The sequence below is a fragment of the Chrysemys picta genome, chromosome 4, assembly GCF_011386835.1.
Source record: "Chrysemys picta bellii isolate R12L10 chromosome 4, ASM1138683v2, whole genome shotgun sequence".
Lineage (NCBI taxonomy): Eukaryota > Metazoa > Chordata > Testudines > Emydidae > Chrysemys > Chrysemys picta.
The window spans coordinates 133696107-133721314 of NC_088794.1; the positions used below are offsets into that span (position 1 = coordinate 133696107).

At 41.7% G+C, this 25208-nt stretch overlaps 2 protein-coding genes across 3 annotated transcripts in view; one reads left to right on the top strand and one right to left on the bottom strand.

Moving 5' to 3' along the window:
* LOC135983199 (uncharacterized) overlaps nucleotides 1-25208 on the bottom strand; it is a 372285-nt gene that overhangs the window by 322207 nt on the left and 24870 nt on the right. The gene's annotated exons all lie outside the window — the stretch shown is intronic.
* LOC135972201 (cytoplasmic dynein 1 heavy chain 1-like) overlaps nucleotides 1-25208 on the top strand; it is an 89666-nt gene that overhangs the window by 57241 nt on the left and 7217 nt on the right. Inside the window, exons 42-74 of one of the 2 annotated variants that reach the window (XM_065593599.1) lie at nucleotides 47-210; nucleotides 547-676; nucleotides 2276-2409; nucleotides 2733-2847; nucleotides 3007-3168; nucleotides 3253-3467; nucleotides 3612-3816; nucleotides 3990-4163; nucleotides 4268-4387; nucleotides 4473-4593; nucleotides 5648-5843; nucleotides 6836-6953; nucleotides 8116-8331; nucleotides 10392-10604; nucleotides 10780-10907; nucleotides 11449-11602; nucleotides 13181-13327; nucleotides 13418-13568; nucleotides 13802-14052; nucleotides 14231-14365; nucleotides 14472-14566; nucleotides 14714-14888; nucleotides 15433-15508; nucleotides 17225-17385; nucleotides 17839-17950; nucleotides 18426-18486; nucleotides 19373-19496; nucleotides 20034-20147; nucleotides 20518-20688; nucleotides 22145-22362; nucleotides 22553-22656; nucleotides 23109-23314; nucleotides 24241-24394. In XM_065593599.1, coding sequence (XP_065449671.1) covers nucleotides 47-210; nucleotides 547-676; nucleotides 2276-2409; nucleotides 2733-2847; nucleotides 3007-3168; nucleotides 3253-3467; nucleotides 3612-3816; nucleotides 3990-4163; nucleotides 4268-4387; nucleotides 4473-4593; nucleotides 5648-5843; nucleotides 6836-6953; nucleotides 8116-8331; nucleotides 10392-10604; nucleotides 10780-10907; nucleotides 11449-11602; nucleotides 13181-13327; nucleotides 13418-13568; nucleotides 13802-14052; nucleotides 14231-14365; nucleotides 14472-14566; nucleotides 14714-14888; nucleotides 15433-15508; nucleotides 17225-17385; nucleotides 17839-17950; nucleotides 18426-18486; nucleotides 19373-19496; nucleotides 20034-20147; nucleotides 20518-20688; nucleotides 22145-22362; nucleotides 22553-22656; nucleotides 23109-23314; nucleotides 24241-24394 — 5020 coding nt within the window. Of the gene's footprint in view, nucleotides 1-46; nucleotides 211-546; nucleotides 677-2275; nucleotides 2410-2732; nucleotides 2848-3006; nucleotides 3169-3252; nucleotides 3468-3611; nucleotides 3817-3989; nucleotides 4164-4267; nucleotides 4388-4472; nucleotides 4594-5647; nucleotides 5844-6524; nucleotides 6721-6835; nucleotides 6954-8115; nucleotides 8332-10391; nucleotides 10605-10779; nucleotides 10908-11448; nucleotides 11603-13180; nucleotides 13328-13417; nucleotides 13569-13801; nucleotides 14053-14230; nucleotides 14366-14471; nucleotides 14567-14713; nucleotides 14889-15432; nucleotides 15509-17224; nucleotides 17386-17838; nucleotides 17951-18425; nucleotides 18487-19372; nucleotides 19497-20033; nucleotides 20148-20517; nucleotides 20689-22144; nucleotides 22363-22552; nucleotides 22657-23108; nucleotides 23315-24240; nucleotides 24395-25208 lie in introns of both variants that reach the window. The other variant, XM_065593598.1, reaches the window with a different exon arrangement.

The window sequence follows — 25208 nt, forward strand, 5'->3', positions numbered from 1 at the left end:
TAACTTTATCCCATTAGATATTATACCCAGTGTTTTGAATTTTTAGAAAAGGTTCACCCAGGACACACAGCCACACTACATTTATTCACCTCGTGAAATGACTCGATGGGTGAGAGGTATCTTTGAAGCCTTAAGACCATTAGAAACCTTACCTGTTGAAGGCCTTATTAGGATTTGGGCACACGAAGCCTTGCGTCTCTTCCAAGACAGGTAAAGAAACTATGGAAATAGTATTAAAAGTACAAATTGTAGAAATGAACAAAAATTTAAGTTCATAAAATAAGTGCCACCTACAAAGGCTTATACACATAACCTAAATATGAAGAATAATACCTTTGTGGATTTGAAATCTAGTTCTCTAAGCTCAGGGTAAGAGCAGTGTCTGTTGGATTGCTAAGTAGTTCCAAGTAGATAGAACTGACCCATATGTACAATAGTATTACCCTTTGCCTTAACTTGCTATTTATAGTACTTGGTGTGTCCTTCACATATATCTGTTTTTAATAGGTGTTGCATGCTTGCTTGTAACTGTCTCTCTCTAACTAGACTTGTGGAGGATGAGGAGAGACGTTGGACTGATGAAAACATTGATATGGTAGCTCTGAAACATTTCCCCAACATAGACAAAGAGAAAGCTATGAGCAGACCCATCTTGTACAGCAATTGGCTGTCAAAGGTAAAGAGGGATATCTCAATAGAAGCCGTGATATTAACAGTTGCAGACACGAAGTATCAGAATAAGAGAGTGAATCTTTGCCCACCACTTCTCTTAGGCAGCGCTTCTTCTAGCATACTAAGCACAGTCCATGATGTGATAGAATTTACCTTTGACAATAAGGATTGCTAACCAGTTGGAGTTGGTAAGCAAACACATTTGATGCAGCATGGCATGATGGGTATCCAGCGCATAGCAGAACCTGTCCGGGTACCAAGGGAGTAGAACTGTGAATTTGAAGGCAGAGCATATATCCAAACAGGGACTCATCTAGAATATTGAGGGTAACAATTGCAGAAAGTATCTTGGGGTCTTGGACTAGTGCAGTTAGAGGATGTAGGTTGTCTCTTTGGCTTGTTTAACAAATAAGCCAATGGTGTCTGTAACCACACTGGCTAACTAATGACTCAAAGAAGAAATGCCACCCACTGAGTCACAAGCTTCATTTCCTAGCATCCTGGGTTTCCCTTGGTCTCCCAAGTGGTGTTAGTCAGATCATTGCATAACTTGATCTGAGGTATGACCCAAGGTGGTATGATTGTGCAGTACAAGCATACTCAATCTTGTATCTGGCTATATGCTTTCAGAACAACAAATGCCTATAGTCATCTCATAACGAACAATAATGTCTGATCAATAAACTGTTCATAGCCTTAGATTTCTCTCCCCCCACACACCCCCAATCCTTTATATGGCTTCTACTGTTGCAGCTGACTTCAAGAAACAATTGTGTAATGCTAATATGTGATTGTAAAGCTCATCACTGAATGTTTTAGGGTTTGCTTTTCAGCATCCAAGCAGGTATTCATAAATCTACTTCTGTGCCTGCTGGCTAAATGTGCTTCTGTCTGTTTAGACTTATGAAAATGCACTTATCTAATACACTGGGTGCATGTATGTTAACATACCTCAAACCAGTTGAGCCATATGTGTATTCAAATCAGGAATTTGCAGTGATGGTAAAAGTGCCAAGGAGGAGCACAAATACCTATCTACCTGGGAATTTTCTGGCACTTATGGAATATACTGACTTATATTGCCTCTGAAAGTAAGCAGTAGATCATTTTAAATGCCTTACATTACAGTGGCTCTACAGACATGATGCATTTTCTATTTGTGGATTGATTTAAATGCAGCATCTGAGCTGTTGTGCAAACTAGTTTTTTTCAACTTAAAGTGACAGTCTGAACTATGCTGCTAAGAGGCACAGCACAGAACTCCTAGCCAAGGGGGGAGTGGGGTGAGGTGGGGGGGAACTTAAGGTAGCTTTGAGCTTTAATGGGTTGTCTAAATCGTGCAAGCCAGTTCCCAGGTGCCTGGAGAAATTCTGGGCAGCACTGCTGCCATGGCTTGTGACATTACAGGCCCTGCCTGTGGCACATGCTACATCAGAGTCTGAGGGGTTCCCTGTGGCTATCATCCTCAATTCTTGAGTTGGGAATTTGTGTCACTCTAGCCCTTTATCCAGCACAGAGGGGTCAGCAGGGTGAGAATCTCTCCCTTAGTCTTAAATTCTAGACTGTTAGATCTCTTGCTTACATATTGACCTTCTTATTCTAGGATTATATCCCAGTGGATCAGGAAGAGCTGAGAGACTATGTAAAAGCCAGGCTGAAAGTGTTTTATGAAGAAGAACTTGATGTGCCACTAGTGCTGTTTAATGAAGTTTTGGATCATGTGCTAAGAATTGACCGGTAAGCTGAATTTCCAACTTCTGGGTTTGTCTAGTTTGAATTGTAAAACAAATCTGTATTCAGACTAGTCCAGAATGGCACACCGGTTTGTTCTGGTGTTCTACTTGGGAGAGGCATTCTGTAAAGGGAGCACTGCAAGGTTGGAATTGTAGCGGACTGAGAAATATTGCCAATAGTCACTTCAGTGTGTCCCCGAACCAGTCACAGTACTTAAAAAAAAAAAAATACAGGTTAAGTTTGCAAGGAAAGGAAGTTTAGAAATGTTGTGGCTAATTCACAATTTATCAAGCAGTAAACGTACTTGAAGTACCAATCTCTTTCAGAATCTTCCGCCAGCCTCAGGGTCACTTGCTTCTCATTGGAGTTAGTGGAACAGGGAAAACCACTCTCTCACGATTTGTGGCTTGGATGAATGGTTTAAGTGTTTACCAAATAAAGGTTGGTTTAGTTCTATCACTCAACAAAAAAATTGACTGTTAAAGCTTGCAGTTGTCTTGCAGATATTCTGTCTTTGGTAAGATAAATGTATAAAGATAAGTCATTGTGTGGGACGATAAGGGCTAAAAAAGATCAGTAACTATTGCTAAATCTTTATAGGTTCATAGAAAATACACAGGTGAAGACTTTGATAAAGATCTGAGAACGGTCTTCAGACGCTCTGGCTGCAAGAATGAGAAAATAGCGTTTATAATGGATGAGTCAAATGTACTGGATTCTGGATTTGTGGAAAAAATGAATAATCTTCTGGCCAATGGAGAGGTAACTTGAATAAATCTGTGTAAAGTAGCAGTTATGCAGGGAAAATCAAGCCTTTAAGAAAAATATACTTATTTCCTGGATTAGGTTCCTGGTCTCTTTGAAGGAGATGAATATGCCACCCTTATGACTCAATGTAAAGAGGGAGCACAGAAAGAAGGTTTAATGCTAGATTCACATGAAGAACTGTACAAATGGTTCACCAGTCAAGTTATTCGCAATCTCCATGTTGTGTTCACCATGAACCCATCTTCTGAGGGCCTGAAGGACAAAGCAGCTACTTCTCCATCTCTCTTCAACAGGTAACTAACTTACTTTGTTGTAGGTTAGCTCCCAAACAGAGTATCTTAACACTTCAGGTCTGTCTTTTTTAATTAAGAATATTGTTAATACCCTCTTGAAAAAAGAAATTTTGGAAGTTGTAATACGTCTTGTCCTGTCTGAAGGTGTGTCTTGAACTGGTTTGGAGACTGGTCAACTGAAGCACTGTACGAAGTTGGCAAAGAGTTTACAAGCAAAATGGATCTTGAGAAGCCAAACTACATTGTGCCAGACTATATGCCAGTTGTGTATGAGAAGTTACCACAACTGCCATCACATAGGGAAGCTATTGTAAATAGCTGTGTATTTGTTCATCAAACCCTTCATCAGGTGTGTTCTGCCATGCTACTCAGATCTCTAATGTCATGTTCTAGTGGACTGACACAAGTTCCATACAACAGTGTTGCTGCTGTGACAGTTTTGAGTTTAAAAAATCTAGATAGTATATATAAAAGATTAGGATTATATAATAACTTTTGGCAAACTCTTTTTCCTTTGGAAAGGCTAACGCTCGCCTAGCAAAATGGGGAGGCAGAACTATGGCCATCACACCACGTCACTATTTGGACTTCATCAACCATTATGTCAACTTGTTCAATGAGAAAAGGAGTGAGCTGGAGGAACAGCAGATGCATTTGAATGTTGGTCTTAAAAAGATCAAGGAAACTGTTGACCAGGTACATACCTTTAAACTTTGCTTTTTAATATAAAATTAGAGCTATTAAAACATTTTAAAACTGAGTTTAGTCTGTACAGACTCTAATCTTACCATTCATGTCAGGTGGAAGAACTGCATAGGGACTTGAGAATAAAGAGCCAGGAGTTGGAAGTAAAGAATGCAGCAGCTAATGACAAGCTGAAAAAAATGGTGAAGCATCAGCAAGAAGCTGAGGAGAAAAAGGTGAAATCAAAGCTTTCTCTACCCTTTGCACATGTACAGTATATTTAGAAATAATATCTTACAGGTTGCACAATCTTTCTCTTAGGTTATGAGCCAAGACATTCAAGAGAAGCTGCACGAACAGCAAGCAGTAATTGCAGATAAGCAAATGAGTATGAAAGAGGAGCTAGACAAAGTTGAGCCTGCTGTCATTGATGCTCAGAATGGTAAGTCAACACAAATAACTACAGCATGCCATCCTTTAGGGGTTTGGGGGTGATCAAAAGGCTCTTGAAGTCAGTGGGCACGCTTCCATTTGCTTCAGTAAACTTTGGGTCCATCCCTTTATCAGCAGTATCTTAATCTTTAGTGTGGCAGCAGTAGAAAGAAAATAGTTCACTAGCACTACTGAGCTTCCAAACTTCCAATTATTGCTACTGTAGACTTGCATTCTAAGCAGTATTTTTATTAAACTTTGAGCAATAAACTGTCTTAATAGTTCACTGTTTTTTGCCAAACTTTGCTAAATTTACTTACTATCTTTCAGTATACCAGGGTACATTAGAATAGGAACTCCTGAAACAGGAGTAGGTCAACAAACGCTAGGAAATTTCTGGTGTGCAGTAGTATGGTCCACATAGTCAGTTAGTCTACAGCATGCTAGCTTGCTGTGCACTTAGACACCAGCTTGTTGCTCACTGTTTTCTAGACAAACCCCTAATGTGTTCTGTTTCTGTTGGTGTTGCCTCTTAAGAGATAGCAATGTCCAGTTCATGGAGTTAGTGATTTAATAAATGCTACATAAGTATCGTGAATGGAAATACTACCTACAACTTAGTTACTCAAGACTTCATTACAATGGCTTATCAGTGGGTTGCATAAGGGGAGGAAGGACTTCTCACTCACTATTTGCCTAGGTATACGGTCTCTTGCTGTAGAGGCACAGCCTTGTTTTTAGGCTCCTTAACTTGTGAACGCAACGTAGCTGCCACATGCAAACTCTTGCTCTTGTAGTAGTGCTTGGAGGCTTCTGATAGTTCAGCTTGCTCTCTCTCGCATGAGCATACTGGTGGAGAGTTTTCAAAATGTGGAAAGTATTTGGTTTTTACAAGAGAAGTTTAATTCATTTTCGATGTTACCTGAAGCTTGAAAATCTCTCAACAATGTCAATGAAGATTTGCTAATTCCTGTCCTTACTATTTTGCTGTCTTTTCTTCCTTTTTCTCCCCTATCAATACTCTTCCTTTCTCCTGCTCGATCTGGCTTGACCACTGTGATTAACTGTAAAATCAATAAAGAAGCAGCATCTGGTAGAGGTCCATTCTATGGCCAACCCACCTGCAGCAGTGAAGCTAGCACTAGAGTCCATCTGTCTACTATTGGGTGAAAGTACAACTGACTGGAAACAGATACGTTCCATCATTATGAGGGAAAACTTCATTCCAACTATTGTAAACTTTTCTGCTGAGGAGATCAGGTGAATAACTGCAGGTACCGAGCTATTGCTGGGAATATAAATAAATTGTTCACAAGATTTTCACAATAGAAATCTTACTAGTAGTCACAATTGGTGATGTTAGGGTTTGTTTTCTACCTCACAAAAAGCAGAATTCATCTCGTGTGTGTGCAAAATCTCCACCTTTTATGCAGAGAACTAAATATTAAACTCTGTCATATATTCATGAAGATGATGATCTATCAGGGAGAAAATGTGCATCTCAGAGCTAAATTTTGCTCTTAAAATAAATTTTGAAGTATAGTCTGAGTAGCACATACTGCCATCAGAGCACTGGAGTATAGACTATTCCCAGTAATTGAACTTAAATGTCTTTCATTATCAGGGCTGGCTCCAGGGTTTTGGCCACCCCAAGCAGCCAAAAAAAACAACAAACCAACAAACAAAAAAGTCGCGATCGCGATCTGCAATCGCGATCTGCGGCGGCAATTCGGCGGGAGGTCCTTCACTCCCAGGCGGAGTGAGGGACCGTCCGCCGAATTGCCGCCGAATACCTGAACGTGCAGCCCCTCTCCGAAGTGGCTGCCCCAAGCACCTGCTTGAGAAGCTGGTGCCTGGAGCCGGCCCTGTTCATTATTTCCCAGCAGTAGCCTTAAATCCCTGACTGTTGCATGCTGAATACTTTTTTCATCCCCTTAATAGCTGTGAGCTCTATAAGGAAGCAGCATCTTGTTGAAGTAAGAGCAATGGCCAACCCGCCTGCTTCAGTAAAACTGGCTTTAGAATCAATCTGTCTCCTGTTGGGTGAGGAGACAAATGACTGGAAAAAGATCAGACCAGTTATTCTCAGAGATAATTTCATCAGCAGCATTGTCAACTTTAATACTGAAGATCTAAGGTATTGGTTTTAGTTCATCTACTGTAGTAAAGGGGCAACTTCCTCTCAGTAACTCTGTGCTGAGAGATTCAACACTTGCGCACATGCTGTGTCAAACATGACTCTTCTTTTGCAGTGATTCCATCCGGGAAAAAATGAAGAAGAATTTCATGTCAAATCCAAGTTACAATTATGAAATCATAAACCGAGCATCCTTAGCATGTGGTCCACTGGTAAAATGGGCAATTGCACAGGTAACTCATCTGCAGTAGATGCGCCAATGTAGAATGCTTCAGTGTTATGTGGGAAATCTAACTAGTGATAAGTACTAGTTCTACAGTGCTGGAAATATGCAAGGACTCAGAATCCGCAGACTTCCATCACTCAAAGATCTGTGGCATCTTGTCTAGCTTGCTATTGTAGTGGTAAAAACAGTAATTGGTCTCAAGTGAATGCACAGAGTAAGGTGCTGAATGTTCTTGCATACCTGGTTAACTGTTCTGTGATTAACAGGATCCTTCAGTACATTTCATAAGAACTTGTATGTAAAGATTGCAACCCTACAACTTATTTTCAACTGTCTTTTGAAAAATAATCTGTTTTTAATAATAGTGACTAATGGCTGGTCTTTTTGCTCTCTAGCCAGTTTTGTGTACGCACAGACCAGATTTTGTTGCCTGGTTTGATCTCATTTCCTCCTCCTGACAAGGGTGGGGAATGTTGTAGAGCAGTGTGATCATGTCTTATTGAGGGGAGGGCATCTAGCTCTGAAGTAATGTCAATGGCAAGCACAGATGGCATCCCATCCAGCCCTATTCAAAGCCCAGGTTGGTTATTTGTGGGTGTAGGCTTTGGCTGAGGGTTTCCGGGTGGGATTTTAGATGGTTGAGTAGTGTGCCGTTATGGAAAACGGGAGGGCTTCTTCAGTGGGGGCAGGGGCAGACTAATCCCAGTGTGCAGGGAAAAGGATACACTAATTTGGTACTTACCCCATAGGGTAAGCTTCCCTCTTCTAGCCTTCCAGACTCATTGCAGGATCTCCCCTGCCTTCATCCTACACTCCCTGAGAGAGAGCTCTGGCATCATCGGCAATTGTCTCTGCACTGCACGATTGAATTTGAAATTTGATTGAAATCTGGAGGCTTCCCAAAGAACATCATTCTCGCTTCAGTGAGATGAATAGTGCAGTTCACACCTCTTGGCTGTTTCAGGCCACCTGCAGACTCACAATAGTGAATCAGTTTAAGTAGAAGACTAGAAACTTAAACTTTTTAAAATGAAAGTCTGAATACCTAAAATCCTGAGGGGTGCCCTCAATCCATAAAAAATTATGCTTGCTGACTTGCATGGTCCCAAGTCACGTGGTAAGTTCCATTCTAGAAAGTATCTAGAACTGACTGTTCACATGTTTCACAGATGAATTATGCTGATATGTTGAAGCGAGTAGAACCCCTCCGCAATGAACTACAGAAACTGGAGGATGATGCCAAAGACCATCAACCGAAAGCTAATGAGGTAGAACAGATGATTCGTGATCTCGAGGCCAGTACTGCTCGCTACAAGGAAGAGTACGCAGTGCTGATTTCAGAGGCTCAAGCAATTAAGGCGGACCTGGCTGCAGTTGAAGCAAAAGTGAGAATCCTTAATGTACCATTTTGTCCATTTTACTGACTTTTCTTTGATGTTTCAGGGGGTGGGAATAGTGGCTTTGAAACATTCTGTATACCTTTCTAACACAGAATGCTTTAATGGCCTCTCTACACAACAGTTTGCCTTTCAATATGTTTCCTCCTTTTGGACTTCTTACAAAGAGCTTTGCCGACCATTGATAAACAGACCAGAGTGAGGATTGCTCTTCCAGTCATTGCCTATGCTGGCCTGCCAATTTAATTGGCAATCTGTCTGATTAGGACTAGGCTAGCAGGTGGGATGTTACTCAACCAAGGAAAGCTAGCATAGGTAAAGCAAAGCCAGTCCTCTTTCACAAGCACAAAATTCACCCATTAAAAGGATCAGTTCTGTAAGTCTCAAATGTGTTTCAGAGGAATTGTGATTACTTAATGTTTTTAATAGAGTTGAGTGTCTGCCTTTTCTCATATTTTAAAACTATCTTGCAGGGTAACTGCTATATTAATGTTCTCTTCAGACAAGACTAGTGAAGTCAGGTCAAACGGTCCATACAAATGTCCTCTTATTTTTTGGTTCCTTGAGCTGCACTGATGGAATCATAAAAATGTAGGGCTGAAAGTGAACTCGAGTCCAGCCCCCTTTGCTGCAGCAGGATAAAATAAACCTCGTTCATCCTTGACAGGTGTCTGTCCAATCTGTTTTTTAAAATGTCCAATAATGGGAATTCCACAACCTCCCTTGGAAGACTATTCCGGTGCTTAACTACTTATAGTTGGAAAGTTTTTCCTCATATCTAATCTATATTTCCCTTGCTGCAGATTAAGCCCCTTGCTTCTCAACCTAGGTTAAGTGGACATGGAGAACAATTGATCAGTCCTCTTTAGAACAGCCCTTCACATATTGGAAGACTTTCACCGTGGTTGTCTTTTTCTCGAGGCCAAACATGCCCAGTTTTTTAACCTTTTCTCATAAGACAGGTTTTCTAAACATTTAATCATTTTTCTTGTCCTTCTCTGGAATTTCTCCAACCTGTCCACATCTATCCAGAACTGGACACAGTAATGCAGCTGAGCCCTGATTGCTGTATAGACTGGGACCAGTACCTCCCGTGTCTTACTTACAACACTCCTGTTAATACGTTCCAGAATATTAACCTTTTTTGCAGCTGCACCACATTGATCACTCATATTCAATTTGTGATCCGATATAACCCCCAGATCCTCTTCAGCCTAGCCAGCTAGATCCTAGCCCAGGGGTGGCTAACCTGTGGCTCTGGAGCCCCATGCGGCTCTTCAGAAGTTAATGAGGCTCCTTGTATAGGCACCAACTCCAGGGCTGGAGCTACAGGCGCCAACTTTCCAATGTGCCAGGGAGTGCTCACTGCTCAACACCTGGCTCTGCCACAGGTCCTGCCCCCACTCCACCCCTTCCCGCCCCCTCCCCTGAGTCTGTCGTGCCCTCGCTCCTCCCTCTCCTGCCCAGAGCCTCCTGCACGCCACAAAACAGCTGATCGGGAGGTGCAGGGAGGCGCTGAGCCGCAGGGCTGCCGGTGGGCAGTAGGAGCGGAGGGTGGGAGGGGGGCGCTCATGGGAGGCTGCTACATATTACTGTGGCCTTTTAGCAATGTACATTGGTAAATTTTGGCTCCTTCTCAGGCTCAGATTGGCCACCCCTGTCCTAGCCAGTTATTCCCTGTTCTGTAGTTTTGCATTTATTCTTTTTTCCCCTTCCTGAATTTCTCTTGTGGAATTCAGATCATTTCTCCAATTTGTCAAGGTTGTTTTGCATTCTAATCCTGTTTTTCAAAATGCTTGCAATCCTTCTGTCCCTTTCCACTACCAGAACCATAAAATTCACAGCCCAAGAATACGAACAACCCAACTTCCAGAGTTGTGCATGCACTCATAGTTGTTTTCTGGACATACGTAATTCTGAAAATTTGGGTTCAAAGTCTGGTGTGTTGGGCAAACTTGTCTGTCCGTATAGGTTGCAAATGCGATTAATTATGGGAGCCTTCATTTTGAATAAAGATGTGCATTATATTGACCATTCCTTAATTCTAGGTAAACCGTAGCACTGCTCTCTTGAAGAATCTGTCTGCTGAACGTGAAAGATGGGAGAAGACAAGTGAAACCTTCAAGAACCAGATGTCCACTATTGCAGGAGACTGTTTGCTTTCAGGAGCTTTTATTGCTTATGCTGGGTACTTTGATCAGCAAATGCGACAGAACTTGTTCACTACGTGGTCCCATCACTTGCAGCAAGCAAATATCCAGGTAAAGATTGCTCCACAATTACCAATGTCATGACTAACACAGGTGTTAACATTGATTGTAATGAGTTACTGCTTCGTAAAGGGGAAATCACAAGGTGTTCACAAAAGGTAAAGATCAAATTTGATCAAACTGTGGGCTCTCTTTGGGCAAGTAATAATAATGTTTTACTCTTCAGTTCCGTACAGACATTGCAAGGACAGAATACCTTTCCAATGCAGATGAGCGTCTTCGCTGGCAAGCAAGTTCTCTACCTGCAGATGACCTGTACACAGAAAACGCTATCATGCTTAAGCGGTTTAATAGGTACTTCATTTGTACAATAAGTACAGAATGTATGGGGATAAACTTAACAATGGATCGGTGCACAGAACTCCCACTGAAGTCAATGGAATTTGCACACACCTATCAAAAGGAAAACTTGATTGAAACTTTATCATCCAACTGAATATAAATGCTTTGAGAGAATTTTGAGCACTGTCTGATATCTACATAGTACCCATGATAGCAAATTAAATGCAAGTCTTAATAATCTCCTTCCCTTGTGTTTATAAGCAAAACAACTTGCATTTTTAGTGTACTTCACTATTATACCAACTTAGCTCAAACTGAAACTGTTAGTCTGTATTGACTGAAACAGTAAAGTATCCTTTTGATAATTGTATCTGGTTAGATCATTTAACTATGTTATCTTCTCCAAACAATGACCATGATCCTCCATATTTCATTACATGAGCCTACATTCTCCAAAAAAGATTTAGAATATTAACTCAACCTGAGTGGACTAAATGGCTTCTATCAGAAGCCTTAAATCAGTCATATGACGGAAATATTTTTTCACTAACAGGTATCCACTGATCATTGATCCTTCTGGACAAGCCACAGAGTTCATTATGAATGAATACAAGGACCGTAAGATCACTCGTACTACCTTTTTGGATGATGCTTTCAGAAAGAACTTGGAAAGTGCACTGAGATTTGGTAACCCTCTACTCGTCCAGGTTAGTCTCTTGTTTACATAAATTAAAAAAAATTGTGGTTGCATTTGCCAGGAAGTACACTTGAAATCTTCACTTGCTGGGGCTTAGCAATAAAACTACTCTGGCAATTCTGTGCTTCTCAGGTATCGAATAAATGAAGGTCCTTGTGTAGACAATGGATCAAAATGCAGCAAAGATCGTCTTCCTTACCTGTTCTAACCACATTGCTCCCTCTCTCCTACCGTATCAAGGTCAAATTTAAAGGCTTTTCTCAGGTGTGCCCCTTGCTACTTAATAATTTGTCAGCTATTGTGCCCCTTCTGATTTGACTATCCAGTCTGCTTGTCCACTCCCCTTCAGTGGCTCTTTACAAAACATCCCTTCTGCACACAACAATCCGTACACTGATCTATAATGCTCCTGTTTTTTAAAAAAAAAAAATCTTAAAACTCACTTCTATGGATGTCTGTCAGTGTTGAAATAGCTAGGTTGGAGCAGATGGGAGAAGCCAGATTGGCTTGATGAAAATACAAAAAGGCAAATGTATGCACGTATATAAAAAAGTACATCTGTTTTAGAGATGGCACCCATTTCTGTAGTATCCAACACCTCACAACACCTTAAGACAGGGGTGGCCAACCTGTGGCTCTGGAGCCACATGCGGCTCTTCAGAAGTTAATATGTGGCTCCTTGTATAGGCACCGACTCCAGGGCTGGAGCTACAGGCGCCAATGCGCCAGGGGGTGCTTGCTGCTCAACCCCTGCCCCCACTCCCCCCACCCCACACAGCTGATCGGGAGGTATGCGGAGGGAGGGGGAGGTACTGATCGGCAGGGCTGCCGGTGGATGGGAGAACTGATGGGGGGCTGCTGACATATTACTGTGGCTCTTTGGAAATGTACATTGATAAATTCTGGCTCCTTCTCATGGCCACCCATGCCTTAAGAAATAAGGATGTATTATCCCTATAGCACAGATGGTAAAACTGAGGCACAGATTAATTTACTTTCCAAAGGTGTCGGTCTCCATCACCCTCTTATTGCTTGTGCTCTTAAACTGTGAGGTGTTTGATGCAGGATTCAGGTAGCAATGGGAGCATCACTTCTGATTGGGACCTCTTGGTGCTACTTATAATCTGATATCTACACAATGAAAACAGAAAAATTAAGAAATCCAAACAGGAAACGTTACTTAGGCATGTAGTTTTCAGAGTAGCAGCCGTGTTAGTCTGTATCCGCAAAAAGAACAGGATGCATCCGAAGAAGTGGGCTGTAGTCCACGAAAGCTTATGCTCTAATAAATTTGTTAGTCTCTAAGGTACCACAAGTACTCCTGTTCTTGTTTATTTAGGTATGTAATCCATCATCCAAAATGTCTGAATAGTACTTGATCCTAAAAATTAGCTGCTTGTATGGGGAATAACATTGGATTAACAGTAGTTACACACATGACCAAATCTTCATGTGGATTACTACTAGACCTTTTCCCAAGCAGGGGAAAAAATGTGATCCAGATCAAACTTTATTCAAGCTTGTTCCAGCACAGGTCCATTTTAGCTACTGTTGTGTTCATTACTCTCACAATTGTATTGCTGTTTAGGATGTGGAGAGCTATGACCCAATTCTGAATCCTGTGCTGAATCGTGAAGTCCGGAGAACTGGAGGTCGAGTGCTTATTACCCTGGGAGACCAAGATATTGACTTGTCACCGTCCTTTGTCATCTTCCTCTCCACCAGAGATCCAACAGTAAGGAACGCTTACAAATTTGTTTAGCTTTCAGCAGGGCAGAACACACATATTAGGCCAACAAAATGATCCTGATATTTATTTTGATAGGTTGAATTTCCCCCGGATCTCTGCTCTCGTGTTACGTTTGTCAATTTCACAGTAACTCGCAGTAGTTTACAGAGCCAGTGTCTGAATGAGGTCCTGAAAGCTGAAAGACCAGATGTTGATGAAAAACGTTCTGACCTCCTTAAACTTCAAGGTAGGTTTCTGAAAAATCAAACCATAAAAATGAGTCCTAACTAGTCAGAGAATAAACTTGACAGTCACTCTCTTACTAATATACAGCTATTCTTTTTATAGTTGAGGAATGTGATATTTTGGAACGTTCTGTTTCAAAGCATACAGGAGATATGACAAATGGTATAGAATAAAATGTTTATATAGGTTATATGCAATGCGTGTGATCATAGATCTCAATTTGTTTTACTTAAGGTGAATTCCAACTGCGTTTGCGGCAGTTAGAAAAATCTCTGCTACAAGCTCTCAATGAAGTGAAGGGACATATTTTAGATGACACAATCATAACTACTTTAGAGACCCTAAAGAAGGAAGCAGCAGAGGTCACCAGAAAAGTAGAAGACACTGATATTGTCATGCAAGAGGTGGAGAGTGTATCTCGGCAGTATTTGCCACTTTCTACAGCATGCAGTAGTATCTACTTCACAATGGAATCACTGAAACAGGTTAGATAAAAAACCAAATTTAATCCCTTTCTTCTCACCAGAAATATTCAGTACTGTTAACATTTTTTTCAAAATTATGCTGTACTGTTTAAATTCCAGTTATGACTACATAAGTACATCATGAATTGCAATAACTTCAGTGATTTTATATATATATAATTTTTTTTTACCTCTTTAGATACACTTCTTATACCAGTATTCTCCCCAGTTTTTCTTGGACATCTATCATAATGTCTTGTATGAGAACCCAAATTTGAAGGGAATTACAGATCACATTCAGCGTCTCTCAATCATCACAAAAGACCTCTTCCAGGTTCAGTATTTTCCTAGACATTATACTTAGCAAAGGTTCTTGTCATGTGGAAATCTGATTAAGGCTCTTCATAATACAACTAACCGATTACATTTTGTTTTGATAGGTGGCTTTCAATAGAGTAGCTCGTGGCATGTTACATCAGGATCACATAACCTTTGCTATGCTGTTGGCCAGAATTAAACTTAAAGGCACAATTGGGTAAATGTTTGAATCTTTGCTTTTTGAGATGCATCTCAGTTTTCCCATTTACATACATGAAAGCTTTGTATTTGGTGCCTTAAGGTTAACCACTACTTCAGCTGAAGACAGACACTTGGCTAAAATGTACCCTACTTTTAATTTAAGGGAGCCTACATATGATGCAGAATTCCAACATTTCTTAAGAGGAAAAGAAATTGTACTCAGCACAGCATCTCTCCCAAAGGTCAGTGGACTTACAACAGAACAAATGGAAGCTATGATGAGATTGAGCTGCCTTCCTGAGTTTAAGGACCTGGTTTCTAAGGTTCAAGCTGATGAGGCAAGTATCCTGCTTAAGCACTGTCACTGCACTACATTTAGGTTAGACCTATGTTGGGTACTTGCATGGCCCCCCATTGCTATAGTATGAGTGCCTCACCATGTAGCTAACCTCACAACACTCCTATGAGGTAGGGAAGTACTGTTCCCGTTTTACAATTGGGAAGTGAGCCACAGACTAAGTGGCTTGCCAAGTTTACACAGGAAGACTTTTTGAGCAGGTATTCTAACCTGGGTTTTCCCTAGCTAGTGCCCTAACCCCGGGAACAGTCTCCCCCTCTCTGTAGAAACTAGTATATAGTTTCAAGCATTGGGTTTTATTTTACTTAAGTGGACTTCCAGTATCTTCAGTAAAATGCAGTATGTGTTTAGTTTTGGTTGGGGTTTTTGCTGCAATAAAACCCCCTGTCAGTATCAAGACCTTATAATGGTAGGCTCTGTATCCATATGTGTATAGAAAGTCCCTGTTCTGAAGATCTTACAGCTGGAATGGAATCCTAAGTGTCATGTACAATGCATCATAATTAATATTTCTTTCAATACAGCAATTCTGTATCTGGTTGGAGAGCAGTTCACCAGAGCAGACTGTGCCATACATTTGGTCTGAAGAAAAACCTGCAAGTAAGTTCAGTTGCACTTTTACCCTGGCAATTGCCTTGCTACCAATTTAAGTCTTGAATAGAATAGACCTTCATTGAAGTCTTAGAATTTAGCACTTATGAAAACTGCAAGTTTGATAGGATTGAAAATGGAAGTCTTCAATCCACAAAACAATTGCAGCATGAGTAATGACTGTGCAGCCTGTCCCTGACTCTAACCTACCATAGAGTCTTTGCCGCAAGATGGGGCATTATCTTGATATCACCCTCAGACTGCCCACAAAAAGGTGTCAGTTACTTGGTATCAGAATTTTTACATGAGTGCTGTTTCCTTGCAAATGTAATAAAAGAGGCAAATTCAAATAGTCTCTTCAAAACACTGTTAAAATTGGTTCCAGTGTAGTCAGTGTGGTGCCCTGCAACAGGAACAAACTACCCTACAATTCATTGTACGTAGACAGTTGAATGGGCATCTGTGCCTTTTGGTCATTGCCAGCCTGGTCTAACTCAGTGCTCTGTAACAGTCCTCTGTAAAAGGCTCTCTTATTACAAGTTTTGCTGACCTTGCCTGGTCTCCTGGTAGAACTATTGCTACCTCTGCGCGCCCTCCCCCCAACCTCAACTTCTTAGAATCATAGAATATCAGGGTTGGAAGGGACCTCAGGAGATCATCTAGTCCAACCCCCTGCTGAAAGCAGGACCAATCCCCAGACAGATTTTTTTACCCCAGTTCCCTAAGTTCATGCTAAGTGTAGATATTTGTAGGTGGCTAGAAAGAAACTAAAGCTCTGGATTGGAGAAAAATTTAAAAGAAAACTGCCACTCTTTTGCTTAATCTTTCCCATCTGTAAGATCACATGGGACAGCACTTGTAGGCAAAATTTGTTTGAAATAGGCTATTTATAATGAGTATTTCTTTGACACAGCTGTCTAATTGCTATAAATTGTTACTAACCAACTTTTTTTCTAAAGGTTGCTCACTTTTAGTAGCTGCTGTAAAACTCTTTGGCTATGGGATCAGAATTTGCATAAGATAAACTACACTAATTTCCCGTAGTGCTTTTATCACTGGAGCATATAGGTTTCAAATGATAGCTAAACAGTCAGTAGATCTGGACAAAATCTTAACAAGGGATACTGTCAAGCTAAAAATTTTCTATTACAAATAACAGCTTAATTATTTGCCTTAATAGTCTAGCATTCTTCATGTGTTACGTATTACACAATATTGCCACACTTCAGTTACAGATGCTGCAGGAAAGCGTTTTTCTTTGCTGAAATATCTAGAGAATTCATGGCAACCCTTTTATAGGCTTTAGATTATGTATATGAACTCACTGCGGAAGCATCCAAAGGCCCTAATCAAATTAGGGTACTTTTGTACTAGACACTGAAGAGCTCGCAACCTGAAAGGAGTACTACTGTGTGTAAGACTAATAGTCACATTGATAGATATGCCTAGGTCAGTTTAAGATAACCTTCTTGGGACAGAGTTAGTTTTGATTGTCAGATTGATTTACATCAATTACCATTATGTGAATTTGAATCTAGAGTCCTGCATTTAGCAACTGGCATCTCAGTCTTTAAAAGCTGTAGTTGTTTTGCCAAGTCTTTTCTTTATTCTCCAATTATTTGATTAACACAGTTCAAGGATTGGGAAGGAAAGATCAAAATGTTGAGTTATGATCTGTTAAGCTTCAGGAACAAACACACTCTTTTTTTTTTCTTCTCATTTTAGCACCTATTGGGCAGGCCATTCATCGTTTACTCTTGATCCAGGCATTCCGTCCAGATCGTCTGCTGGCCATGGCACATGCCTTTGTTTCAGCAAACCTTGGCGAATCCTTTATGTCTATTATGGAGCAGCCATTAGATCTGAAACACATTGTAAATACTGAGGTAAATTATAGGAATGAAAATACTTTAAAACATGACATCGTATTGAGGGCATAAATCTCTGGTGGTGGTGGCACATCAGACTGCTCTGCCTCAGTTTGAGGAAATGGGTGTCCGTTATAGGTTTCAGCACTGAAAGAAGAGTACAGTAACTCCTCACTTAACGTTGTCGTTATGTTCCTGGAAAATGCGACTTTAAGCGAAACGATGTTAAGCGAATCCAATTTCCCCATAAGAATTAATGTAAATGAGAGGGTTAGGTTCCAGGGAAATTTTTTAGCTAAAACTATTGCAGTATAACCCAATTTACTAACTATGCTGAACAGTTTATTACAGTAGCATAAGGGATGAAGGGAATTTAACTTCCCCCGCAGATTTGGGGGAGGTGCATAATTATCAATATGGCTTATTCTTACAGTAATTGTGAATGTTTTGTTTAAATGTCTTGGATTGTAGGTGAAACCTAATACTCCTGTACTGATGTGTTCTGTACCTGGCTATGATGCCAGTGACTATGTTGAAGATCTTGCCACTGAACAAAACACACAGATTACCTCTATTGCTATAGGTAAGAATACATTATTGTTAGGTTCGGCAGAACTTGACTTTCATTTTTTTAATAATTTTTGACAGATGCTGATGTTTGGTTTAAGAACATGTAAAGGTTTAAAATTTTCAATGGAGGGAAATCATGGTGGGGAGACAATTTATTTAATGACAGACATTGAGATTCAAAAAGTTAAAGCTTTATCACCATAAACACAAATTGTCAACATCACTTGTCAAAATATACAAAGTAAATATCCGTAAATCTGTCTTCAAGCAGCATTTTTCTTGTTTGGCTGTCTGTAAATTTTTATTGTTGATTCAAATTTTCTTTTTAATTTTTGTGTGTGTGCATGGTGAAATTAACATTTACTAATTTAAAAAAACCAAATTGTTGCAGGCATAATTGTCATGTTTGTCTTATTTCTTACCACCTCATATAAACATAATTTAAGCCAATTAAGTTTCTAGAGCTAACCATAACCTTCTGCTTGTAGGCTCTGCTGAAGGATTTAATCAAGCAGATAAGGCAATAAACACAGCAGTGAAATCTGGCAGGTATGCATAGGCATGCGCACGGGGTGTGCCCAGGCACACCCTAATGCAGGGGTGCGAAAATGGCCCCACTCTCCCGGCGTGGCAAGTCATGGGGTCCGCACTCCCAGGCCGGAGCGCCTGGCTGAGCACAGCAAGTCGCCGGCCCCTCCCCCGCCTTCCCCTCTCCCCTGGAGCCATGCTGCTGCACGCACAGTGCTCTGGGGGCCAGGGCTGCGCACTCCTGTGGGGCAGTGTTTGGCTCTGCGGGGAGGCAGACATGCTCCCTGCTCATCGGGAGCCATGCCACCGCGCGCGCAGCATTCTGAGGGGCGGGGCTGCCAGCTCCCGCGGGGCAGCATGTCTGGCTCTGCGCGGAGCCAAACATGCTGCTAGGAGCCTCATGGTAAGGGGTCCGGGTCCGGGGGAGTTGGATAAGGGGTGAGGGCAGTCAGGGGACAGGGAGCAGGGTGAGTTGGTTAGGGGGTGGGATCCCGGGGAGGGTGGTTAAGGGTGGGGGGTCTCTGGAGGGGGCAGTCAGGGAGTAGGGGGAGTTGGATGGGGCATGGGAGTCCCAGGGTCTGTCAGGGGGCAGGGGGTGGATAGGGGTCAGGGCAGTCAGGGGACAGGGAGCAAGAAGGGTCCTGGGGGGCTGTTAGGGTGGGGGGGTCTCTGGAGGGGGTGGTCAGGGGACAAGGAGCTGGGGGGTTGGGGGTTCTCAGGGGGGCAGTCAGGGGGTGGGAAGTAGGAGGGAGTGGATGGGGGCGGGGCTAGGGCGGGGCTCCCTGTGTGCACACCCTAATGAAATGTGCTGTGCACGCCTATGCAAGTATGTTTTGTCCCTCTTTTTATAGAAGTAGAACTGTGAATAACATAAGTTAGTTACTGTTCTGTTACCATATTCTTGTAGGTGGGTGATGCTAAAGAATGTCCATCTGGCTCCTGGTTGGTTGATGCAGCTAGAGAAGAAGCTGCATTCTTTACAACCTCATGCTTGCTTCAGACTTTTCCTTACAATGGAGATAAATCCCAAGGTAACTGAAACCAAGTTCGGCTTCGACTGGCACAGCAAGTGGTGTGTAGTGCTGTTCCAATGTCCACTGTTACAAGAATCCCACCAACCAGGGCAGCATTCCCCATGATGGCCTTAGTTTGCCAGGGGAAAGGGTGGATTTTGGAATGAATCTGCAGGAGGAGGAACAAATGTCACCAAAATCCTGCTGGTGCTTTCTGGGGTATTGCTCACCCCGTTCCTAGTAATGTCAAGTGCTTTGTAAATATCCTGTCTCCATGCTTACGTAGGGAAGAAAAGGCTGCCTACATCTTCCTACTTTCTACTAAGAAAAGGAAAGGATGGGAATTGGCCATTAGTACTTACAACATGAGAATCATACTTTAACATGAATTAAGTCCATACTGCTCATAGTTTTGGCATCTTATTGCAAGAGGGCGGATACTCTGTTGCAATAAAAAACTTAGTGTAGGTTAACAAACTTGTTCAAAATATCACATTCCTCGTAGACGAGAGCATTCTTCGGGGTATAACTTGTGTTGATGCTCTTCTGTCCTAGGTGCCGGTGAATTTGCTGCGTGCTGGTCGGATCTTTGTGTTTGAACCACCACCTGGTGTAAAGGCGAACATGCTGAGGACATTCAGTAGTATTCCTGTTTCTAGAATGTGCAAGGTGAGATGATGGTTTCTGTATAGTTATGGGGAACTCAGAAACTGAAAACTGTTTATGAAAGTTTCTTTTTAACTTCATAGCTTTCAGTTGGTCTAGCATACATTAATATCAGAAGGCATAACATTAGTTTACTGTAAAGCAACCAGCTTTTCAGAGGCTTTCACTTTACCCTGATTAAAACACGAATGGCATGTAAGGAAGCAATCTGTTAAGCTTTTTGTGATCTGATGCATTAAAACCTGGAGATACTGTGCTTACTAAACATTTGACATTCACCAGCACTGTAGCCAGCCTGGTTTCTTTTTTAATAAATTCTGATCACTTTGGTTTTAGTGTGGAGAAATAATGCATTTTCTTTTTCCCATCCTAGTCTCCAAACGAACGTGCTCGTTTATATTTCCTCCTTGCCTGGTTCCATGCCATCATTCAAGAACGTTTGCGATATGCTCCCCTGGGCTGGTCCAAGAAATATGAATTTGGTGAATCTGATCTGAGATCTGCCTGTGACACAATAGATACATGGCTGGATGATGCAGCAAAGGTAATTGACAGAGCAAAAAATTCAATCTTTTTTTTTTTTTAAATACAAAGTAACATTTGGATTACTTGTGGTTACTGTTCAACGAAGGGCAGATTAATCTGAAACACTAACGAGATTAGCTGGAAGCAAATGTAACCCTTTTGCCCATCTGAGTTGGCAGCAACAAGGGCCGGGTTCAGTATCTAGGGATTCCGTTTCAATAACACAATGCTAAACGGGCTCGAGCCCCAGCCCAATGACCTGGGACAATTACATACCACCTCCCCCACCCCCGGGCGCCTCTAAGAGGCAATACTTCCCCTCTCGCAAGCACGGAGTCTAAGTGTAGCAAAGTCCTTTTAATAAAGGAAGGAAACAATGCGGCATTCTGTTGGGGAAACACCACAAACAGGTTTCATAACACAAACCATGAGCAAAAGACCCACCCCCAAGTAAGTTTGGCAGTGTCCTTTTCCCCTCAGGGTCTTAAGTCCAGCAACCCAAAAATTCCTGTTCCTGGTCAGTGCAGCCCCAGAGTTCAAAAGTTTATCTGTAGAGTTTTACCTCCTAGCCTGGGTGGAAATGGGTGAGTGGGGGTATTAAGGGGCACCTTACGTGGTCCGAGGCCGACTGCCCCACCTCTCCGTGGGGTTCTGCTGCAGCCTTCACCACGAGCCATTCCGCCAGCCACGCAGCTCCAGCCATCCCACAAACTGCTCCGCTCCGCCAGCCGTCCCGTGAGCCACTCCAACTGTCTCACAAACTGCTCTGCTCCGCCAGCCACTCAGCAATATATGTTCAGCCACCCCACTCCACTCCACTACTTAACACGGCACTCAGTGATTTCAGCTCTTAGTCATTTTAGCTCTTTAGTGATTTCAGCTTATAATAGGGGAGCCTCAGTGCTGGTGCATCATTGGCCCAAAGTGAATTCAGCTCAGCAGCCTATAACTAGACATCCTAATGGAATCAAAACTAGCTCTGATATTTCACAGTGGAGGGGGTTGGTGTTCAGGCCCTCAAAGGGGGCTCACACCACCAGACACAAATGCCTGTCCCTAGCCTCTCTCAATTCACTGGGTTTTGGAACCCAGGTCCCTTGTCTAGCGAGTTCTACTTAGTTGATGGCGAGTCCCTCTGTCATAAAACAGTTCCACTGTCCTTGATTCACATAATCAGGGTAACAACACTTTATTCTTCCTGCCCCAATAATGGAGAAACTGGGGATCCCACAGTAGCCAAAGTGACCATTTGGGCAGGCAATCCTTCATGTTAGGCAGGGTGGGTGTGCCCATGCAAATGAGATCAGCCCCTAAAGTCCTTTTCCATGGCTCACCACCAAATGTCAGGGTAGAGCTCATCCTGACTAAATATCAAACTGTTTGCTTGATTTCGGCTTTCATTAAACTGTCCAAACTCGATTTCCCTATTTTTATGGGGAATCTTCACATTCAAATTAAATTGTCTTTACTGTCAGGGCCGCCAAAACATTTCACCTGATAAGATCCCATGGTCTGCTCTGAAGACATTGATAGCACAGTCCATTTATGGAGGTCGCATTGATAATGAATTTGATCAGCGTCTGCTAAACACTTTCCTGGAGCGTTTGTTTACCACTTTGAGCTTTGATAGTGAATTCAAACTGGCTTGCAAGGTTGATGGACATAAGGATATTCAAATGCCAGATGGAATCAGGTATTTTTTCAGCCTCAAATTTCGGTTGGTCTCACCTTAGTAGCTGCTTTCTTTCTGAGAAGCTGAACTCTAAGTTGTATTTTTTGCATTCGTATTTAGCCAGGCAATGTATTCCTGGTAACCTAGTAAAATGTGTGAGATTATGGTTAATTAACTTAGTTCAATTTACTGCCACAACTTTCACTTGCAGACGTGAAGAATTTGTCCAATGGGTTGAGTTGCTGCCAGATACACAAACCCCATCCTGGCTTGGTTTACCAAACAATGCAGAAAGAGTTCTTCTCACCACACAGGGTAAAACTTGTATTTGACTTTCTTGTGTGCTTACAAGTTATGTAAACTTCAAACTCTCTTTTTTAAATGCTGAAAATAGATGAGACACAAGTATCTTTTTGAGTGACACTAAATAGTAAAGTTACAAGTATCTCAATGTGTATTAACTATATCAGCCTCCACAAAATAACAAATAAATGTCTATGAATTCTTAAGGTTGAAAGTAACTTGTTTAGAATTTAATCAGTAGACAGGAAGATACTACACAAGTGAGACTCTGACTTTTAGTTCTAGTCCTAAGAAAGGTTACTCATGTTTAATAGTATACTTAAGAATTATTTTTAAATAAGTGGTAATCGCAGAAGTGTTGAATGTAATCCACTAATGCATCTTTAAATCTTTCCTTGTACTGATATCCCAACACTTTTTTTTTTTTTTTTGTGTGGCTCTGCTTACTTTATTCTTTGGTTCAGGTATTGATATGATCAGTAACATGCTAAAAATGCAGATGCTAGAGGATGATCTAGCTTATGCAGAAACTGGGAAGAAGGCAAGAACAGATTCAACTTCAGATGGGCGTCCATCCTGGATGAGAACACTGCACACCACAGCCTCCAACTGGTTCCATCTTATCCCACAAACTCTAAATCATCTTAAACGAACAGTGGAAAATATTAAGGTGATGATTAAGATTTCCAAATACATATTTTGGTCTGTAAACGAGTAGGAGTTATGCAAATGTGGGTGAGGTATCCTACTCAGATTGCAGCCTGAAAATGGTCTCTCAAAGTCTGCTATACTACTTGAATCTAAAAACAAGGCAGTGTTTCCTTTTCTTTGCTATAATTCAGTTTAAGAAATTATGACAGAGTAACACTTTCATTTGATTGGGAAGGTATCATGTAGAAGAGTTTATTTCTAGTCTCTTGCTTCCTAAACCAGGGGTTCTGTAGGTGCAGCATCATACACACCACATTTCAGTTCACTTGAGTGATCAGATGGGTGTATGTTGGCTCAAAGGTAGTATCACTGGTTGGTCCTCGTTGGAAAGCTGGGTGGTAGCTAATACTGAGGCTTCTGCTAATTGGGAATGGGGACTAATCATGAAAGGGAGCCATAAAGCTCTGAGACTAATATGAGACAGGTTGTTTTACAATCAAGAGAGTTTATGGAAAGTCTTAGTTTCTAGGTTGTTGAATAATTCAGACGTGGATTATATATTAAACTTTTCTGTTTAGATCAGGTTATGGACTTGGGCTCTGGACATAGATACAGAAAGGAATAGGAACTTGTAGTAATCAGGCCAAACTGCAGCAGGCAGCTTGCACGCTGTTGTTCCCACCTGCAGTTGGTGTCAGTAGGGAATGAAGTTCTTGCTTCAGTTCCCTTAAACTATCACCTCTGAGGCAGCTGCATCTTTGGGGTGGGTGGAGGAAATGACTACATTGTAAAAAAACACATTACGGTGAGGCCTTAACAGTTGATGATAATACATGTGGGATTTGGGCAACCAACTAGTGCCCTTCAGTGTTGCAGGGCTACGGTTAGTTTTCCCACCAGAAGATGCTCACCTTGTTGTTTCCTCATTTTTCTTGCTTAAATAAGGATCCGTTGTTCCGATTCTTTGAGAGAGAGGTGAAAATGGGAGCCAAATTACTTCAGGATGTCCGTCAGGATCTTGCAGATGTGGTTCAGGTTTGTGAAGGCAAGAAGAAACAGACCAACTACTTGCGTACACTTATAAACGAATTGGTGAAAGGTATGTGACTTTAAACAGGCTTCTCGTTTTAGAATGCTTTCCCCTATTACATCAGTTGATGTCTTTTCTCATTTCCAGCACTGACCAGGTAAAAGAAACACCACTATTCTTGCCTAATACAAAATTCTGAAAGTCAAAATGGTGAGGTTGGTCTTGTGACATATATGAACTGCAGTATTGCCAACCTAAGCATTCAAATAGCATGAGATTGGTGTAAAAAATTTATATTTTTTTTCAAGTCAGTCTAGGTTTTTTGCCTTTGGGGTTCACTTGGATTGTGGTTTTTGACCTTGTGCTGCAACTGTGGGAGCTAGAAACTATTTAAATGAAAGATGAAACTTTCATGTTACTGTCCAGGAGCTGGAGATTTAAGTAAGACAGCTATACTGTGTGACTTGGAAAGGAATTGAGAGTTGGCAACACTAAAACTGAGCGTGTTCTCAAAAAGTAAGATTTTTGCTGAGTTTGAAACAAACAGCCGGAGCCTGGTGTGACGGGTTTGGTCACAGAGGCCCCCTTGGGACTGTCACTTGATGTGCTGAAATTACCTCTGAGCCTGTTTTCCCTGCCATCTTGGGACTCCAGAACCCTGCCTTGTTGAGCCAGATACACTAGCCTGCTGCAACACAGACCCAGGTCTGGTCCATGCCCCCAGAGCTGCAGACTTTAACCAAAAACTGCTCAGCAGGTCAACTATCTCCAGCACCCAGACACCCAGCTCCCAATGGGATCCAAACCCCAAATAAATCTGTTTTACTCTGTATAAAGCTTATACAGGGTAAGCTCATAAATTGTCCGCCCTCTATAACACTGA